We start from the raw sequence: 21,265 nt of genomic DNA on the forward strand, positions 1-21,265 counted from the left end.
ACCATTGGGACAGTGAGAGGTCTTACGTTTATGCTGAAGAAAAGAATGAGAAAAATAGTCTACTTAATATCATGAAATCAATATGGAAAAGAGATGTTAGAATTGCCATAAAAATATTCTTGGCCATGAAAAATTAAATCTACTTTCAGTAGATGTATTTTGAGTCTTTTGACTCAGGTGGCTTAAGGCTTTGATTGAGACCAGAGTAGTAATAATATCTTTCTTGCATAGATTTTCCAGTGTCTGTTGAGAAATGCACTCCTGTTTCAACTTTAATTGATTTTTATTTTTTTTTTTAATAAATACAAATCACAAGACAACACTACTGAAAAACAGATTTAAATCATTCTCTTATTCAGGGAATCAAAATCTCTGATTGAGTCCAGGTAAAAAATGGAAACACAGAAAAAAACTACAGCTGCATTTTTGAACATTTCTTAAATTTCAGTGACTGATGGCCAGACAAATAACATTATTACATGTAACCCATTTTCCTCGTCTTTTCTCTCTCTCACTCTTTTTTTTCTGGTGGGAGGTGATGGTGTTACAATTTCCATAACCAAACTTTTATCATAATACGTCCCTATAGTTAGACCTCTACTTCTCCATTTGAATTAAAGACAAAACCTGTGCTTCTGCAGTTCTTCATGAGCTTCAAAAAGATTCTTGAGTCCTCAGCACTTCTGGAAAATTACATTTTTCTTATTGAAATATACATTAGATGACTTTTTTTAAACAAAATCCTCTTGATTGAAAGCCAATAATAAGCTAAATAAATGATATCAACAAATAAATGTAAAACAAAGATGTCTGTTACCATATCGGTCAACAGAGTATATGAGGTCCAACATGAAACACATGTCAAAAAAAATTAACACTAAGTCAGAAAGAGGGAAAAAAACTTCAACCCTCCTTGAAAGAAAGGATATAAATCACTGGTCAAGTACATGTAATAATACTTGGTCTAATGAAGACACATTTACATTTTCCAGAAAAACGAAAAAATGTTTATTTTGAGAAAAGGAAGTCTCCTGGATTAAGAAGAAATATTAAAATTCAAGGAGAAAGAAAAACATTTTTCTGGACCCACCTGAAGGGCTTCAGTAAGAGAGACAAGGCCAGTAGGTTCCACCAGCAATGGGTGCTCTCTATTGAAGTCTGTCTAACAGATGCAACCTGAGAAACGTGCTATTTACCAAGAAAGAAAATCTTCTCATAAAAAGAAAACAAATAAACTAGAAAAAGACAATCAATCATTCTGATTTAACACCAGGGTTCAAATCACAGCTCTAGTCTCTCATCCTCTCTCCCTTGCTCTGGCTGTGGTACTCATCAGCCCCCTCACTGGGCTTATCTGCATCAAACTAACAGATACTGCCAAGAAGCAGGGGTTAACAGGAACTAGGAAAAAGAACTATTTTCAGCAGTGAGACAGGAAATCAACTCACCAGTATTGTCAAATTATGTCAGTTTTGTTACTTGATTTTTCCTATACATTTTGTAAATCTTTGTAACTGTTTTGCACTCTGTATGGTAGATTATATGCTTTAATTTGCATTTATTTTCCATGGAAAGTCTTAAAATAGTGTTACCTTGGTAACACTAAAGGTTTCCTCACACAAGAATAGGGTCAAGCTGTAAAGTAGGACACCATGGCACTGTAAACTGTACCTATCTCACCTGCCTCTTTGCGGTGTATCCAGTCTGAGTGTGTGACTCATTTTAACTACGTCAGCCTACTGGTGAGCTGGCAATACAGCAGTCAGCTAAGAGGTACTTAACAAAAAGGCTTCCTGGCAGGAGAAAATATTAAGCTTTACACCTGAACTCTAAACATTCACAAGGCACTTGCCACCATGTATTTAAAATTGAAAACTAACATACATTGCTGACACACTTTTTTTCATTTTCTTTTTTTGTTTGTTTTCTGAACAAGTTTTTAGCTATGGAACTTGTGTCAAGTGTCTCTTCTACAAATTATGTACTACTACAGAGATACTTACACAGAGAAATCACTGCACAAAAGACAGCACAAAAAGGTAATTTATGTAAGAACATCAGATCAGAAGTAAAACACTGTAATGAAAAATACATGTGCTCCATTCTAGATGAAAAAATAAATAAAGTACTTATATGCCAATGAAAATTCTTATCCTATTTGAAACAGCAATCAGTATAACACCATGTTATCTTGTATCAAGATGATTTGATGGGATTCTTAAAGACTTTCTTCCAGCTCCAAACTGCCCAGAAATCAAATGTACTTCTGACTTCAATATTTGAGAGGTTTAAAAATACTGATAGCTCAAATTAAACACTGTTCTGCTTTAAGATTGGTATACAACCATTGATGTTGAAGACTTGTATTGTCATTTCTAGTCAAGGATGAAGAACTTAGAATGGAGGCCATCACTGTAATGGCATTGCAATGGCATGGCTTCCTTTCCCACTGCAGAGATATATGCAGCTACACAAATATAGTGGATCTTAAAAGTGTCTCAACGACAGCAAACATTTTAAGAAATAAAATAAACCAAAAGAAAAATTTGCTGCAAACTTCAATAAAATGTGTTAAGCTGAAGCAAGGATACTTTCTGCAGTTTTGATGGTAAACATTTAAAATATTTATCTAGAGAAGAACAGTACAGGTGCTGAGCAAGGAGACAAACCCCACCATTTTTAATATAATAAATCTTTTAAGTCAGAAGCCAACAGAAGTCAGTTTCAAATACACAAAGCAATCTTCAAGTTAGTGTCAAAACACCCCTCTGGCAAGGAACAAATATAAAACTGACTTGCATTTCATAAGTCCACAGAAATATGTTAAACACACATATATCCTGAATAATTCAGCCATCACGCTATCTCATTTTACCAATCTTTTATGCCAAAAAAGATGACAAAATGTAAAATAAAAAGGTAAGAGATAATAAAAAGAAAAAAACTGAGATTTTATGTTACACTATTTTGGTTTGTGGAATCTTTCACACGACAAAATCTCTGAACATTCATATTAATCAGTTTTACAGATTTAAAATTTGAGTGTCTTGGGCATAACATGACAAGTAATTTCTATTTTAAAAGAATTTACAAGGTATTTACAGCATTCATCTTAAAAAAAAAAAAACAAACAAACAATAACAATAAAGCCCGAATCAAATGAAAAAGTGAAATAATTCACTCTTATTAAAATGCAATTCAGGTTAAAGAATAAACAAAACTAAGTATTTATGCTAGAAGCTCTCACAACATATACTTTGTAAGCATGATGCATAAGGTCTTTAATTTTTCTTCTTTACAAAGTTCTCCTCCAGAAGACAGTGACGTATTTTAGTGGATTTCAATAGATTCAGTTACAGAATACCAGAGTATTTACTGAAGTGAGGACTTGGAAACCTTTCTAAATTTCTCTTCTCCTCAACTCTAACTAGTTCAAGGACAGGTATTTTGGATTATGATCAATGATTTACTTCACAGAGCCTAACAAATGACTGATGAATCCTAAATTAAACTAGACAGAAAATATGGTACCTGCCAGAGTACCTCTGCTATTGTACATACGGAAACAGAGGTGGACATCATTTAAGTGTCCAATCCTATTCTCACTGAAGTCAATGGAAGAACTGCAAGAAAATCTGAGAGACAAAATCAGGTTCTAACAACTCCAGACAAGTTATCTATCACACTAGGAAATATATAACAGCAGACTATTTAAGTGTGCTATCATTCCTCTGAAAACCCCCTGTTGCAGTTTATGACAAAACAGGACCTGCTCTGAGAATGAGCAATCTGGAATTTAAGATGGAGACAGCACAATATTTATCTTTCCACTGCAAACAGAGGAAAACATGTAGCTCAGCAAGACAAGGCTTTGATGGGGAGAGAGGACGACAAAGGAGATGAAACGCTTTTTTATGTGAAAACATCATCATCAGGATCCTCTCTTTCAAAAGAGGCCACTGATCTCTAATCCTTGGGAGGGGAGGGAAGACATCCACCATCATCCTGGATTTCTGCAGGAAACATGAGAGTCAGAACACATCCCTGGTGCAGACATGAAGGAATCCTACTGTCCCGGCTGTCTTCCCATTCCTTCCACATGAAGGAACCTGACTGTGCCACCTAGCCTGACCCTTCTCTGGCACAACTCCTTTGCTGTTCCAGAATCACGCCACCACTGGGACTACAGCTGCCTGTAAACAGTGCCTTGCAAGATGCCCCATCCCTTTCCAAGAGCTGTAATGTAGGCAGAGTCTGAGCAAAAGGCTCACATCAGCAGTGCGGGGATGCCTGTGGTCCCTCCTGTGGCTAATATTACATTGCAACATGATTAGTTCACCTTCTCTTTGAACTTACATTGCAGTTAAAGGTATTTCTGTTTACGGTAGTTTGAAAGTATTGAAGGCGGGGGGCAGGGGAGTCAGTACACGTACATCCTGAGTAGCCACTAAAATAGCAGCAGGCATAGGTGTGGAAATCTTAAGTAGAAACCTCATGTTTTCTTACTTTCCTGCTTTAGGAGGCAGGAGGTAGCAAAAGCAAGCCTGATTAACAGCATAATCAGCCTTCAAGTACAGTGAGAAAAGCATCTATACAAGGCCTTAGATTAGTAGGATTACTACCTACAGTCCTTCCATCTGTATCTGGACTCTAAATTTCTCTCAAAAATAAGATCACGTATTATATTTCTGCCTTTACTAATCTTACATCTCCTTCAAATCCAATATCACAAGTCCATCCACAGCTAGAACCTCTGAAAAACCTCTTTACCAAAGTCTCTCTAAATGACATTTCAGCCTATAGCAGGCTTTACAGTTAAAAATATATGAATCAGAAGATAAAACTAACTGAACAAATATCAACTCTAAAGTGTTTTCCATTTGGAAAGCAGCACTGCTAATACAGCTGTAAATGATTAAGTTAAAAATCATATTCAACAGAATGACTTAGTGACAAGTTATTTGTGTAAAAATCTATAATGTTATTGCTTAACACTTTAGAAAAACTTTGCACAAACTTTACCATCTCTTGTAGGTTCACTGCATTTATTATCTACATTATCAGGCTGGTAAGATCCATATTATAGGTTGATAACAAGTTTGGTATAAGCACAACTGAAATCTGATAAGCAACTTGTGGAATCGATCAAGGTTGTTTCAGAAAAAGGATTGGTAGTATAGGTGATTGTCCAGATTAAGGTATGCTTTAAATACACTGTTCACCAAGAAATGCATAGAGAACAGTCTGCTAAATAATGAAACTAGAAAACAGTACAGATCTGCTGCACCTGCTGAATCAAAATAGAGAATCACTCCTTAAGCATGTTTAATATACAAAAATAATCTCACTCTATGTATAAGAATCTCATTTAGGTATAAAAAAACATTTTAAAGATACATTTGAAAATACCATGTAAATACATAAATATTAAGCTTTTAAATACAATAGAGAATTACTGTAATATAGGAGAATTTGCTAAAAACCAGTTACACTGAAGTGTAACTTGAGAGATGCTTACGGACTAGCAATGAGAAAAGGGTTCCTTTCAGCATGGCAATAGTTTGAGAAAGTAACCACATGCTTGGCCTTCAAAATAAATTTCTCTACATTATCGTAGAATCATATCTCACAGATGAGCTCAAAGGGAAATATTGGCAAAAACATCTATTTCTGGGGCACATATGGGTGGCTGGCTGGATTAAGGAAGAGCGTTTTAGCACACTGATGAGACTAATGATCAAGTACCAAATGCAGTGCTAGAGTTAGCATGGTAAAAACTGCTTCAGGAATTAGAAACGATGCAGTATTAGCGCAAAGAGTATTCAAAATGAGAGAAATAAGCTGCAGCAAAATATTTCAATACCTCAGGCTTTCAGTTTATCAGAAGGATCTTACAAAGAATAATTTCCACTGAAGAAAATACCAGGTAAAAACAGATATTAAATTTAATAACAAATGTTATAGTGAGACATAGGAGGTAAAAGGATCCCAAGATGGAAGCAACAGACAATTTCAATTCAGAAATTTGTTGAAGATGAATAACCAAATAAACCCTGCAAGGATACCACTTCTTAGGACAGATTAACAGTAGAAGTAATAGAGCCCTCATTTCTTAATATTTCGTTATCAGATTTGGATACCATTCTACAAAACACAGTTCACTGAAACAACTTACTGGACTCATTAAATGAACAGCAAGCAATTCTTAATCCTCTGTTAGAGGTTTGGATAGATGATCTAAGTGGACATTCTGTCATTAAAGTGTATGAAACATAACAAGTAGATGTAAAGACACTGATATTTAAAGATGTTACATCTCTTTATGAGACAAATTATGAGTTATTTTCATATTTACTAAACTAATTCAGTTGAAAATTCTTGTGGAATTTAAAATATTTTTCCTTTTTTTCCTTTTTCTTTTTTTTCATTAACTTCAACCACAAATAAGGATATATTGTTTAAATATGTAGTCAAAAATCGCAGCCAGAAGTAACTGGAACATCAAGTAACGGAATTAAGAATGGGTAAACAGTTTTGTTCTGAGATCAATTCCTTCACTTAACAGTCAGGCAAGAAAAAAAATTCCTCAATTAGAGGTCACTAACATAAGGAGTTTTGTCTGGACAAACCATAAGACAGAAGACATGACAGAAGGATGAATGCCAAGAACCGGAGACTGGAAGCTAGTATTGAATAGTTAAGCAGATGGGCAGTAAGAAGCCTGGAGCTCAGAATCGATGGAGGGCATTGATTAAGCACAATTCAATGTTTTGCTTCTCTGATGAGACAGAAAGGAATATTGACATTAGCCCATGCTTTCAGTGAGTGTTCATTTTAGTACTATAAACTGTCATGACATCAAGTGCTTGGTTTTGAAGGGCAAGAAGACCGAAGACATTAAATGTTTCTAAGTGGTCATGATCACAGAAGGCTTTTTCTCTTAGTATAATGATTCTCAGATGACACTAAAAAAGGTTCAAGAAAAAACACACAGAAACATACTGGCATGTCCAAAACACAGTATCAGAGTGATGAAGGTTTAAAAGAAGTACTTACTTGGTATGTGTCCCATAACCTGATGGTACACCGTAAAGGGACTTCTCTCATCAGCAAGTTATTCATCCAACGGAAAGCAAATTGCAAGTATTTCACCTCGTGCTGATCCAAGTGCCTATGAACTTGTTCTGAAAACAGAATAAATAGACATTTTACTGCAACTTTTCTGAAGTTCTTAAGTATCAAATGCACTATCTAAAAAAATAAAATACTCCTCTGATTGCAAGCAAATAAAATGTGGTGGTGCATACAAACTCTTACAACTGAATGAAAAACTCTGAAATAGAAATTGCTAGTTAAACATTACACTGGATTTATTTTTCTGCCTCTAAATAGCTTAAACAACTGCTCTCAGTTGTGCCAAATTAAGAAAAGATTAAGGTCAGAGCTTTACAATATACCACAAAAAATATACAAAGTTATAAAGTGAAATGATTAGATACATATATCCTCACTAATTTCTTAGTCTACAAATTATTTGGGGCAAGACTACAAGAAACAAGGTTTGCAAATAACATAATGGCTTCCAAAAATAAAGCGTTGGTAATAAAAATAAGACAACATTAAATTAACAAGGCAAAGAAAGATAAGGAAGTACATGTAAAGGTTGCATTCACTTAAGACTGAAGAAAGTGAAACAAATGTGTAGAAAATACAGCTAGCAAATTTAAGTAAATTGCAGCTTAAATAATTTTTTAGTATAATAAATACAAATAAAAACCAGTACAAATCAATGGTTTCTAAAGCAGTACTCATACACACTGTGTTTATTGTAGCACATTTATTATTTGAAAGCTGTGATAATCACTTGCATAGGCTATTGCTAAAGCTAATAGAACTAATGTACTACATGGCTTTTATATATTTAGCAGAATTTCCTCCAAAAAGGATCACAGACATTCTGTTAATAGGTTTCGGCTAACAGGCTCAAGTATGACACTGGCATGGTATAAATGACAAATACTGCAGAAATACTGTCTTATTTTGGATAAGCGTATGTCAAGAAGTCTTTGTTAAAGCCTAAATATGACATTCCTACTGTCTTTCTTTATACAAATACATTCTTGGGAGATTTTGCTACCCAGATCTTCCTTCATCCACATTCACAGAAATGTATTATCAGCTAAAACAATGAGTACATACTGATCTTACAAAGTTCACATTTCACAGAAAGATCTAAAAAGGCACTAAAATACTAAATAAAAAAACAAACAAACAAAAAAAGAATCCCAAGAGTATGATAGCTCTGTTACAGGAAACATTATCTAAAGATTAAGGTAACAGAAGTTAAATTATACTGAAATATAATATAGACCAAAGTTATTAAACTCCTTTTTTTCTAAAGATATATTTTCTGGCTATATGAAAGCGTCAGCCAATATGATACAGTTGTTTCAATATGGAAGCCTGTAGTAGAAATTTTTTGAGATTCTGAAAACAATCAACAGTGAGCTTTTTTAAAAATAAGCCCAGTCACAACACCTATCACAACATCCTGTCTCCAGTGGCGTCTAAATATGAATACCCAAGGAAATATATAAAACACTGGTATTTCTCCATGGCAGTTCTCAGCCTCTTATCTGTGGTTGAAGCACTCTTCAGTAGAACTGTTATCTATGTTCCTAAAGTCATATTCTTCTGTAATATAAATACAGACAAGTATATAAAACTGTATGCACATCTTAAAACTATCTGTTACCTCTCCTGGGAACTTTTTAAAGTTGTAGCTATATATAAAGATGTGTGAATCTTTAAATGATCCATTTCATTTTTATGTGTAACACTAACCACCTAATTAGATACTTCTACTATACAATAGACTGAACGGCTACTATGGGATGTGAAAAGGTAGAGAATGAGGGTGGAGAGATAATGATCTTGTGCTCTTTTAAGGAATCTCATCAAGTCCTGAATAATCCCTCTCCTCTGTCACTATGGGTACAGGAAAAGTACTACAGCATTACCACTGCATATTGTGCCTACATATTGTCAATATCTCTAAAATTACATGAGAACTTTGTGATAGATTTTCCACTATTCATAAATAGCCTCAGCCTTCCAGTATCAAGACCCTGTGACTAATCTTCCTTCCTCTAAAAACCTAATAGCTTCCTATCACCTTCATACCCTTCTTTCCCAGGCATACTGCAAAACTCATCAGCTGCCCCAGCTGGGAGAAAGACAACAGTCAATATCAAGGCTAGTTCTGAGCTCTGCATAAAGTGAGCAACCTATGCAAGTGCAATGAGTATCTAACCAGTAATCCAAACAGAACAGCTAACTGTGGGGCTTGCTCTGCAGCCCTTCCTCAGCAGCACTGCTCATAAATTTTATTTATTTATTTATAAATAACCAACAAATGAGCTTTATAAAAGTCATGGAATTCTGCACAGTGGACACTTTTCTCTCTCTGTAAAATGCTGATGAAGCAAGTCGTCAGCTTGAAAAGTTACTGGAAGGAGAAGACTGATGTGGTAACCATATATGTTCTGCAACCTTAGAGAACTAGGCTTAAAAATTAAACAGGGCAGTTTATATGTAAAAGTCTATGTTTTGAAGATGGTATAAGCTCCAGAAGCCTCTGTATTTTGATTTTTCACACAGAGGTCTTGCATGCCTCTAATTTTTAAACAGTTGAATAGAAATTAGAATAGGAAAGGAGGAGAGGGAGAGGGAGAGGGAGAGGGAGAGGGAGAGGGAGAGGGAGAGGGAGAGGGAGAGGGAGAGGGAGAGGGAGAGGGAGAGGGAGAGGGAGAGGAGAGGAGAGGAGAGGAGAGGAGAGGAGAGGAGAGGAGAGGAGAGGAGAGGGGAGAGGGGAGAGGGGAGAGGGGAGAGGGGAGAGGGGAGAGGGGAGAGGGGAGAGGGGAGAGGGGAGAGGGGAGAGGGGAGAGGGGAGAGGGGAGAGGGGAGAGGGGAGAGGGGAGAGGGGAGAGGGGAGAGGAAAGGAGAGGAAAGGAGAGGGGAGAGGAGAGGAGAAGAGAGGAGAAGGGAGAAGGGAGAAGGGAGAAGGGAGAAGGGAGAAGGGAGAAGGGAGAAGGGAGAAGGGAGAAGGGAGAAGGGAGAAGGGAGAAGGGAGAAGGGAGAAGGGAGAAGGGAGAAGGGAGAAGGGAGAAGGGAGAAGGGAGAAGGGAGAAGGGAGAAGGGAGAAGGGAGAAGGGAGAAGGGAGAAGGGAGAAGGGAGAAGGGAGAAGGGAGAAGGGAGAAGAGAAGAGAAGAGAAGAGAAGAGAAGAGAAGAGAAGAGAAGAGAAGAGAAGAGAAGAGAAGAGAAGAGAAGAGAAGAGAAGAGAAGAGAAGAGAAAGGAAATTTCAGTGGGAAGGGACCTACAACAATTACCTAGTCCAACTGCCTGACCAATTCAGGGCTCACCAAAAGTTAAAGTATGTTCTTGCGGGCATTGTCCAAATGCCTCAAGCACTGACAGCCATGAGGCATCAGCCACCTCTCTAAGAAGCCTGTTGCAGTGTTTGACCACCCTTTTGATAAAGACATGCTTCTTCCTAATGTCCAGTCTAAACTTCCCCTGGTGCAGCTTTGAGCCATTCCTATGTGTCTTCTCACGGGATACCAGCAAGAAGAGATCAGCACCTCCCTCTCCTCTTCCCCCCCGCCCCTCAGAAGCTGTAGAGAGCAATGAGGTCACCCCCCAGCCACCCTTTTCTCCAAACTAGACAAGCCCAAAGTCCTTAGCCACTCCTCACAGGACATTCCTTCCAGCAATTTCACCAGCTTTGCTGCCCTCCTCTGGACACCTTCAAGGACATTCACATCCTTCTTCAGATTGTGGGGCCCTGAACTGCCCACAGTACTCCAGGTGAAGTCACACCAATGCTGAATACAGCGGGGTAACCACGTCTTTTGACCAGCGGGTTATGGTGTGTGTGATGCACCCCAGGATGCAGTTTGCCCTCTTGGCTGCCAGGACACACTGCTGACTCATGTTGAGCCTGATGTCGACCAGCACTCCCAGAGCCCTTTCTGCAGGGCACTTCTCCAGACACTCATCTCCAAATATATATTGTCCCAGTATTAACTCCATCCTAGGTGCAGAATCTTGCATTTGTACTTGTCAAATTTTCAACTGTTAAATAAATCATTGATCACTATCCAATGCTCCCATCTATCTAGATCCACCTGCAAAGCCACTTGTCCCTCAAGACAGTCAACAGCACCTCCCAAGTCTGCGATTATGAGCAGACTTGCCGATGGTGCATTAAACTCCTGCATCCAGATCACTGATAAAAATACTGAACAGAACCACCCCTAGAATTGAACCTTGAAGGACACTGCTGGTGACGAGTCTCCAGCCAGATCCAGCCACATTTACTGCAACCCTTTGAGCTCTGCCCTTCAGCCAGTTCTTCACCCAATGCACCGTTATTAGGTCAGTTATTCAGAACAAATACAGAATTAACTCTGTGTCTGCCTTCGCTCTAGGCAATTTTAGCTGCAAGTTAAATATAATAAAGTGAGATACTAGTATCTATGTTAAAATTATATTTTAAATTTCTCTCTTAGATACCTATATTGCAGACTATAATCAGATAATCCACTACATCAAGCAGGATGCAAAAAAGTCAGTTTTATTTCTAACTAAAGTTACTACCTTGTAAACATTTTTGTTCTTCACACAGCAGAAACAGAATTTGGTTGCTTGCAGCCATTGAAAGGAAGTAATGAAGAACAATAAATTGTGTCAGTTGTGATATTTTAACTACAGTTGTTAATAGGTATAATGAATTTCTTGAAAGTTGCTTTCTAGTCTAAACAAGTTGAAAAATAAGAGTACTAAACTCTGTGCATTATATAAAATTGATGCAAGACTGGAATAGAAGACGCTTTGAGTAAAAAAGCTAATTCTTCCTACTTTGTAAGAAATCGTGAGTAGAGGCTATTCTGCTGATAAAAGTAATTTGGACAGTCATAATCTAAATTTAAATTTTCCGTTTCAATGAAAATAAGTACGTGTGTGCAATGAACAAGCAAGATATATAATTACTGTCAGTTTTCAGACTTCAACTATTTTATAAAAAATACTGCTACTGCAGTTTCTGATAGTAAAATTATTTTACAGTTTAAAAAAAAAGATAGTTCTTTCATCAAAATTCAAAAGAAATAATAATGATATTTAATAAGTTTCCCAATACTTTCAATAAATCTATATATAAAAGTTTTGGTGAAGCAAGTCTTCTGATTAAAGAGTAAAATACATTATAGAGATGCATTCCAAAGTAGCATCCCATCAAAAATACGTACTTTGCACATTTATAACTATTTATAATTTTAATGCACTTATGGCATATAGTCGTTTGAATGATCACATTTAGCCAGCTTCAACAGATGCTTCTTGTGGCAGAAGAACTTACACACATAAAATATTTACTGTTAATGTCAGCTTCTCATGCTGTTTTACAGATTTAAAAATTAAACTTGTATGTGACTACAGAATAACAAACTAAAGCCACAATTAAGAACAGAAATAACCTGTACTAAAGCATGACTTAATGACTGTCCTGACTGGGGGATACTGAGTGCATAGCCAAATTTACATGTAAGCAAAGAGGAACCACAAAATAATAGTAAAATTATGTGTGAATTGACAATTACAGTGGTGTAGTATGATGTCACCACATCCATCTATAATTAATTACTTCAGAATATTAGCCTTTTGGTGTTGACCTTTACTTAAAGACTTCTGTCAACTCTTGCAATCTTTTCTGATGTTTTACTTTAGAGGTAGTTTTGACATTTCTAAAAATTATTTCAAGTTCATTTTTTACTCATATTTCATACCCTGGAAACTTTATTTTCAACTTCATGTTATCAATATATTATACATATTCCATTGTAAATATAAAAGCTCTACTAATTGTTAAAAATTATCTGAAATGCAGTCAAGTGAAGAATCTTTGATAAACAGGTCTTTTAGTTCAACGAAAGGAAGAAAAGTATGTATTTCTCTTTGAAGATCCACACAATTCTTGAAAAGTGTGCATAAGCTACAACAATAACTCCTCTGGTACCAATCCAAAATGAACACTAAAATAAAGAATATACTTTTGCCACAGATGCTCATTGACACTGCCATTTAAACACAGAGTAAAGTTTGTGAATTGCTCGTCAATATCTGAAAACATGCTGAAGAAATACTCTGACACTTCAGAAATATGCTAGCACTTCTATTCTCCATAGAACCACAGACTCACTTTGGTTGCAAAAGACCTTTAAGATCATTGAGTCTGACTTTAAACCTAACACTGCCAAGTCCACCACTAAACCATGTCCCTAAGCACCGTGCCTACACAGCTTTCAAATACCTGCAGGGATGGCGACTCAACCACTTCCCAGGACAACCTGTTCCAAGGCTTGATAACCCTTTCGGTGAGAAATTTTTCCTCATATCCAATCTAAACCTCCCTTGGCGCAACTTCAGGCCATTTCCTCTTGTCCTATTCCTTGTTACTTGGGAAAAAAGACCAACACCCAGCTCGCTACAACCTCCTTTCAGGCAGCTGTAGAGAACCATAAGGTCTCTCCTTAACCTCCTTTCTCCAGCTAAACAACCCCAGTTCCCTCAGCTGCTCCTCATAAGACTTGTGCTCTAGACCCTCCACCAGCTTCACTGCTCTTATGTGGACATGCTCCAGCACCTCAGTGTCCTTCTTGTAGTGAAGGGCCCAAAACTGAACACAGTATTCAAGGTGTGGCCTCACCAGTGCCGAGTACAGGGGCAATCACTTCCCTAGTCCTGCTGGCCACGCTATTGCTGACACAAGCCAGGATGCCATTGGCTTTCTTGGCCACCTGGGCACACTGCTGGCTCCTGTGCAGCCGGCTGTCAATCAGCACCCCCAGGTCCCTCTCTGACTGGCAGCTCTCCAGCCACTCCTCCCCAGGCCTGTAGCGCTGCTGGGGGTTGTTGTGGCCCAAGGGCAGCCCCCGGCATTTGCCCTTATGGAAACTCCCCCAGTTGGCCTCAGCCCATGGCTCCAGCCTGTCCAAGTCTCTCTGCAGAGCCTCCCTACCCTCGAGCAGATCAACACTCCCACCCACCTTGGTGTCAGCTGCAAACTGACTGAGGGTGCACTTGATCCCCTCCTCTAGATCGTCAATAAAGATGTTAAACAGGAGTGGCCCCAAAACTGAGCCCTGAGGGACACCACTCGTGACCAGTCACCAACTGTATATGACTTCGTTCACCACCACTCTTTGGCCCCGGCCATCCAGCCAGTTTTTTTACCCAGCAAAGGGTATGCTCATCCAAGCCAAGAGCAGCCAGTTTCGCCGGGAGAATGCTGTGGGAAACAGTGTCAAAGGCTTTACTAAAGTCTAGGTAGAGAACATTTCAGCAGCAGTCTAGGATTTTCTTCTTTCTGGACCATATCAATAAAGGCAAACATTATAGACTAGTCATTCAGAGATTAATATAATGGAAGACAAGCCAAGGAAAGCAAACAGCATGAGGCACTGACACATTACAGAAAACATTTCCACATCTACCACAGATGAGAATCTTCACTGTCAAATTCTCTATGTTTTTTAATTAGTTACATTGCTATTTTTAAAAACAACTGACATTGCAAATAAATGAATAAAAATAATCTTCTATAAACTTAAAGATAATAACAGAGGCACCATAACACCCAGAAGAACCATTGTCTGAATGGGTGTTATGGTGCCCCTTTCAAAGTTTCTTGCAGAATTAACATAGGAGCCTTTCTTTCAACTCTCTAATAACTCTTTTGGAAGGTTCCCTGTACAAAAACATGTATCTAACAATGACAAATAGTCTTTTAAACAAACAAAAAATTTTGGTGGGTATTAAACTTACAGAGGCACTTAGCAGAGGCAGAACTACTATGCATAACTAAGAATTCCTTCAGAGATACTAAAGGTCTTTAGTCACTATTCATTTTTTTCCTCAATTAAATCTGGCTATCATATACAACAACATCTTCCCAGACATCTTTTAAAAAGCTGATTAACAGACCGGTGTGATACAAATTTCTCCTCCTCGCTTCTCTCCAATGGTAAGAAAGACAAAAATCCAGCAAGTTTTCAGCTGCAGAATCTGATATAAATTTGATGGAATTTGTTCTTTTCCTTAGCAAGCAGTTATGAAAAATGTAATCAGTTAAATTTAAATTCCAGACACCTCTGATCCCATATTAGGTCAAATATAGTAAGAAATTATTATTTATGACTTAACTCACTCAATTTGACAGTTAATGGTGATAATGAATCTTCATAAGTTAGGTTATAGCAAATCCATATTTAAATTTTTAACACTTCCTGTGACAGTCAAAATATTACAATGTCTGGCATTTCATTACCTCATGGTTGATCAGATTTCTCCCATACGCTACTGTGTAAATATTTACCTTTTACTAGACATATAAGTTTTGCCATTGACTTTTGAAAGGATGAATTTTAAAAAAGAAAATCACATGGTTTAATCTCAAATTCATTCACAAGGGATGTGTTTGCAAGCCTGGAATCTGTCTGACCATTAGATTAAAACCAGTAAACTTCACTGCCACAGTTTGTGTGATATTGAGCAGGCAAAAATGATGTTTCACTCCCTGTACAAGATTGACATTTCTAGACTACAGAAAAGTTTTCATGGCCCAGCCCATTACAAATATGAGATATTATGTACAATGTACATAAGCAGGGTAAAGTAATATTTATCTTCCAGCTTCTTCATAAGGCTGTGCCTTGATACTTGACAGCTTCCCAGTACTATTTCCCATCTACAAAATTTGTTTTCTGTACTTGTTTTTCAGTAGTGTTTAACTGTGCAAAGCAACCAACCAGCTAGATTTTATTCTAGTTAATGCAGTATTATAGTAGGCATTTGTTTCTACTTAGCTGAACTTTCTAAAAATGTGAGTTGCTATTAAAAAAGACAGCATTGTAACACAAATAAACTACATAATCTAGAGGAAGACTCCTTACTAGAAACAGTGTTACCCACGAGGGTTGTCCCTGCAAGCTTGCACTCCTAAGACTAGAACCTTCTAAAAAGCAGTGACTGCTTAAGATTCTCCTCCATTACCACAAACATTTGGTAAAACTGGTTTTCACAAGTATTGCCTGCAAGCTTCCAGATGTCCTTAGGGAACAAGCATCCCTTCAACTGTATCAGCCCCCATATGGATATGGCCATCCACGCTCATCTTCCATCATTTGCAGCACATTTTGCTCCAGTCTAGACTCACAGACAGTTGATTAACATGGAGCAGGGCACGCAACTTCATCCATTCAGTTAGGTATGCCACAACCAACATATCCACCACCAGCTTGTGTATGCTATCCATATAGTCAATACAGTAACAAAATATTGAAATCTTTTCTACTACCCCTAGATTCTTTAAACATTGCCATTTGCTTAAAATTATAGCTCCTACTTACTGAACCTTGCTGTCCCAAAGATAGAACTATGTCATCAGTACATGACTGCTTTCTTTTTGAGTGTTCTACATATTGAAAGCAAATTTTGTATTTCATTATCTCTCTTCCTGGATCATTTCTATATTGTTCAAAGCCACTATCTTTATGGGAGACAAAGATAAGAATTTGGAATAAAATCACAACACCAGATGTTGCCAGATGAAGATTTAGGTTTACAATACCCCCAACCTGAATTAATGAATGTCTGAACAAAAATAATTCTGTCAAGACTACAGTTTAGCAATGACTGATTATTAGTTATGTGTATTCCTTTTTTATTAATATACATTAATAACAGAAGTTCCTGATTACTGAAAAAGACATTCAAAAGATCATAAATGTGCACTTGAAGACAAGATCTCATTATGATACACGATTCTGCTTCAAGTAATAGTAGGTATCCAAGTAAAAGATTTACATGCTGATTATATCTTGTTCCAGAATTAGTTTGCTTTTTATAACTGGCTAAAATAATCCATTGTAAGAATTATAATAAAAGCATTAAAAAAAAATAATTGGAGAAGTCCTGTACAAAACGAAAAAATGACTGGCAGAAAACCAGAAATATTACCAAATTATATTCTCCTCTTGCCCTACAATTTAGAGATAATGGTCTATTTGAATTTAGCTCACTAAATGTACAGTTAGTAGCTATGACTGAGAAGTATCTTCTTCATACACAAAACATATGGCCAATACTCCAACCCTAAAGAGCCCAAGAAGATCCCAAGACAAAAGAAGAAAATACTAAAGGAGGGAAAGGGGAGGAGGGGAAAGGTGGGGAAAGGGAGGGGAAGGGGGAGGGGAAGGGGGGGGGGAAGGGGAGGGGAAGGGGGGGGAAGGGGAGGGGAAAGGGGGGGGAAGGGGAGGGGAAAGGGGAGGGGAAAGGGGGGGAAGGTGAGGGGAAAGGGGAGGGAAAGGGGAGGGGAAAGGGGAGGGGAAAGGGGAGGGGAAAGGGGAGGGGAAAGGGGAGGGGAAAGGGGAGGGAAAGGGGAGGGAAAGGGGAGGGAAAGGGGAGGGAAAGGGAAAGCCTAATTGCCTCAGCAAACCAAATGCAATTAACAATTCTCTGGTATCCAGTGCAAAATTGAGGAAACTATTAGGAAAAACAGTTAGGAGTAATCAAGGAAGATCTACAATTCTGGCTAAAAGTTAAAAATATATCCCGTGTTTCCAGGTGGAACTCGAACTTAGTATTCAAAGTGCAACAAACAACAGTGAGAAATACGTTTGATGAGACATTTCTACGTCCAGGTATCAATCACTGGACTTTGTAGCCTGTTCTAAATCATAACTGTGTGCATTCAAAATAGGGTTTAGGGCTAACATTTCTAAAATTCCCAATCATGTTAAACTTATTTTTCCTTCCCTATTTTTTAATTTGCCATGAAAATATTAAGTTTTGGCTATTTAAAAGTTAAAGTGCTTACAGTCAGGAATTTAAAAATTATTTTAAATTGAGTCTCAACTCTTGTTAAGATCTCTAAACTCTGTAATAGCACACAAATATAATCTCCACAGTAAGACATAAAAATATGATTTAAAAGTTATATTAAATAATTATAATGCCCAGTGAGCCGCACTTAAGAGTGTATTAAAGTATAATACAGTAATTACAACCATAAAATCAGATTAAAAAATAACTACTGGTGAGATAAATAAGATAGGTTTGTAAAAATGAAAAAGAGCTTTATGGCACCAATTAATTAAACAATTATGAAACGATTACAAGATTTTTAATCACTTCAGCACCAAGGTGACATATAAAGATGGACTGTCAGAGAGGTCCTTATTAATCACTGATTTCAATAGCAGCAGTAAAGTCTAAATAAATTCTATGTTCATTTCCAAATCTAAGTGCTTCTGCATGGTTAAAGAATACCAGTCTTTTCAACTATTACAATTAGAGCTCTGTTTTACTGATACTTCAACACAATCCTTGTTCAAAATTACTGGTGTCAGTAAAATGTTTTACAATACAATTAAACAAGAACATAATTTTGCACATACAACTAAGTATTCTTTAATCATACTTTAAAAAAAAATCATTAGCATGATTGAATATGTTACAAACACTGATCAAATGTCACCTATTACCACCGTTTCCTCATCAGTTCATCCTATGAACACCCAAGATTCAAATTAAAAACCAAACAAATCAGTGAATCTATATCATGGCATATTGAACAGATCACTTGTTTTGTGAGTTCTTATTAAAGAACAGCAAGTTATTTAATATGAAAACACCTAAGTTTTGGTTGATATTTTGCCTTTTTGAGATTCAGATTTTCCTAAACAAAAACTCCCAGTAATTCTCTGTAGTTAAAAAAGTTCAATCAGCACAGAACCTGAATGTCCTTTAGAAACTATGGAGGTACCAAAACTACTCACGAGGTTATCTCTAAGTACTTTTTGGCCTTAACTTATCACATGAAATTAAGTTCTGAGCAGAACTGCAAAATACTTGTGTTTGAAGCACTGAGCAATTCTATGGGAATAGGCACCTTTTATCTCTGGGAATGAGAGCCTGCTGAATGTCAAACACCAACGCAACATTCAGAGGAGTAACTGTAGGATTCCCGAGTGAAGCCTGGACATTTAAACTTGAGCAGCCCAGAAAGAACACACAGCTCTTCAATCAGCCCAGATGTTGGGAAGGATAATTCCACTGGCACTGAGTCTATACTAATGAAAGATATTATACAAACATCTCCAATTAAATAAGAAACTGTAACATTATACATAAATATTAAGAATTATATCAAACAACCTTTTAGACACATCTACAACAAATATTTCAAAGCATGAGAAGCACAGAGAATGGTGTAATTAAGCTCTTTCACTGTGGATAACCAAAAATATATTAAAAAATGAAAATTTTTTTGATTGACTACATTTCATGAAGGACTTCACATGCACATATATATACACAACAAATACAGATATATACAAAAGTTTCATATTTTAAATTTCTATGTGCATAAATAGCAAAAACATATGCAAAGTATAAATTTAAGGCCATGATATGAAAGTTCTTTATTAAAAATCTTTACTTGTAGCATTATCTACAGAACTGCAGACAACTGACCAACCAAGACCTTTGTAGCACCAGACAGAAATAAGTAAATAAAGTATGATTAGTGGAGCCAAGATTAACTTCTTCAGAACATTAAAACAAAATGCATTATCTAATTTGTATTTCATTTGAAGCGAAACAAACACCTTTACAATATGGCAGTAATTTTTAAAATTACTTGTAAAATTGTTAATATAATGTGGTTTTAAAAGGTGAAAGGAACATTTTAACTGCATCTAGGCATAAGTAAAAATATTTGCCCAATCAATACTATGTAGTCTTTAAGTCATTCCTTAAAACAATTTGAATATAACAACTTTAATTTTGCACTAAAAATACGTTATTTTCTCTTGAAAAATTTATAATTTTTATTTTTCAATATTAAAATGAAAATAAATCACAAATTATCCCAAGTAAAATATCATATGTAAGAATACCTGTGGTAACTCTCCAGAACAGATGGACAGAAGAAGTGTGTCACAGTGGACACAGCAGAAATAAATACTGAAATATTACTGAACCTCTGAAAATTGTAGCTGAATTCTAGATTAACTTACTTATCGGAAAGTCAAAATGCTGCACTCCTGTCATACAATATTCTAACGTTTTTTTTCCATTACTTCCATTTTCAAAAGAAGGGGAAAAATATAGTGAGCAACAGTAAGAGCTTTTTTTTTTCTTTTTAAAAATAATTTTCTGAATTTTTATTTTTCTATTTCCTTTTACTAAGATTCACAGGCCAATTCTACAGTAATATTGGTTATTACTGCTGAAAGAACCTGGAACACTAGTAACACAGAATTTATTTAACTACAAGAAAACATAAGCACAGATCAGGCTGTGCAGGACACAGATGCAAACCCCAGGAGTTGTTCTATAAAACATGTAGGAAAAAAATCTTCCCAAACTTACTCTCACAGAGATGCAGAATATTTATACTGAGTCATCAATACAACACATTGATCAATTTACAGAGAATGCCACACAAATTTAACATCTTTTATCAATGTTTATGGAAACCCAAGACCATTTTTATCTACAATGCTCAGCCTTCTCCAAATGGCTACCTCTAACGTAATTACCAGATGGCTCACAGTAAACTGAAGAAGCTGAGACTCTCCCAAGCATGAAACCAGTCACCTGTAATTCTGGAAACACAAATCCGAAATTAATTTTGGCATTCCTATACCATGTCTCTTTGCTTTCAAGCCTAAATGAAGCAAAAGTGGAAGACAGCATGCCACATGAGTGTGACCTTTTACAAACCATGAGAGATGGTTCATGATTTAGAGCAGAAAAGCTCTACTGACATTATAGAAAACAGAAAAGATAATTAATTATAACAGATTCTTAATATTATTGAGCTATCTATTGATCCTCCCTCTCAATATTTTCATATAATTCCTAGAAGAATCTGAATGATGATGATAAGGAGAAAAATTAAATTGAATAATGTTTTATCTTCAACTGCCATCTCATCTATAACAACATTCTATTAACAAGCTCAAAAATTCCATTAAACACAATTCATCAAAATTATTTTCTGGAGTATAAACAGACTGAGATTATGATTAAACTAACAGAGTAGTTTGGCTGTTTGAAGTCTACTGCAGTGTTCCACAATATACGCACAAGGACAGGTACTTTGAGAAGAGTTGTGATCCATAAGGCTGGGTTAATG

The 21,265-nt window shown here is 36.5% G+C and overlaps 1 protein-coding gene across 5 annotated transcripts in view; it reads right to left on the bottom strand.

Moving 5' to 3' along the window:
- TBC1D22A (TBC1 domain family member 22A) overlaps window positions 1-21,265 on the bottom strand; it is a 212,827-nt gene that overhangs the window by 85,187 nt on the left and 106,375 nt on the right. For all 5 annotated transcript variants that reach the window (XM_074903258.1, XM_074903257.1, XM_074903254.1 and 2 more), the window contains one exon: window positions 7,057-7,184. In XM_074903258.1, coding sequence (XP_074759359.1) covers window positions 7,057-7,184 — 128 coding nt within the window. The remainder of the gene's footprint in view (window positions 1-7,056; window positions 7,185-21,265) is intronic.

This window comes from Athene noctua, chromosome 3 (genome assembly GCF_965140245.1).
Source record: "Athene noctua chromosome 3, bAthNoc1.hap1.1, whole genome shotgun sequence".
Lineage (NCBI taxonomy): Eukaryota > Metazoa > Chordata > Aves > Strigiformes > Strigidae > Athene > Athene noctua.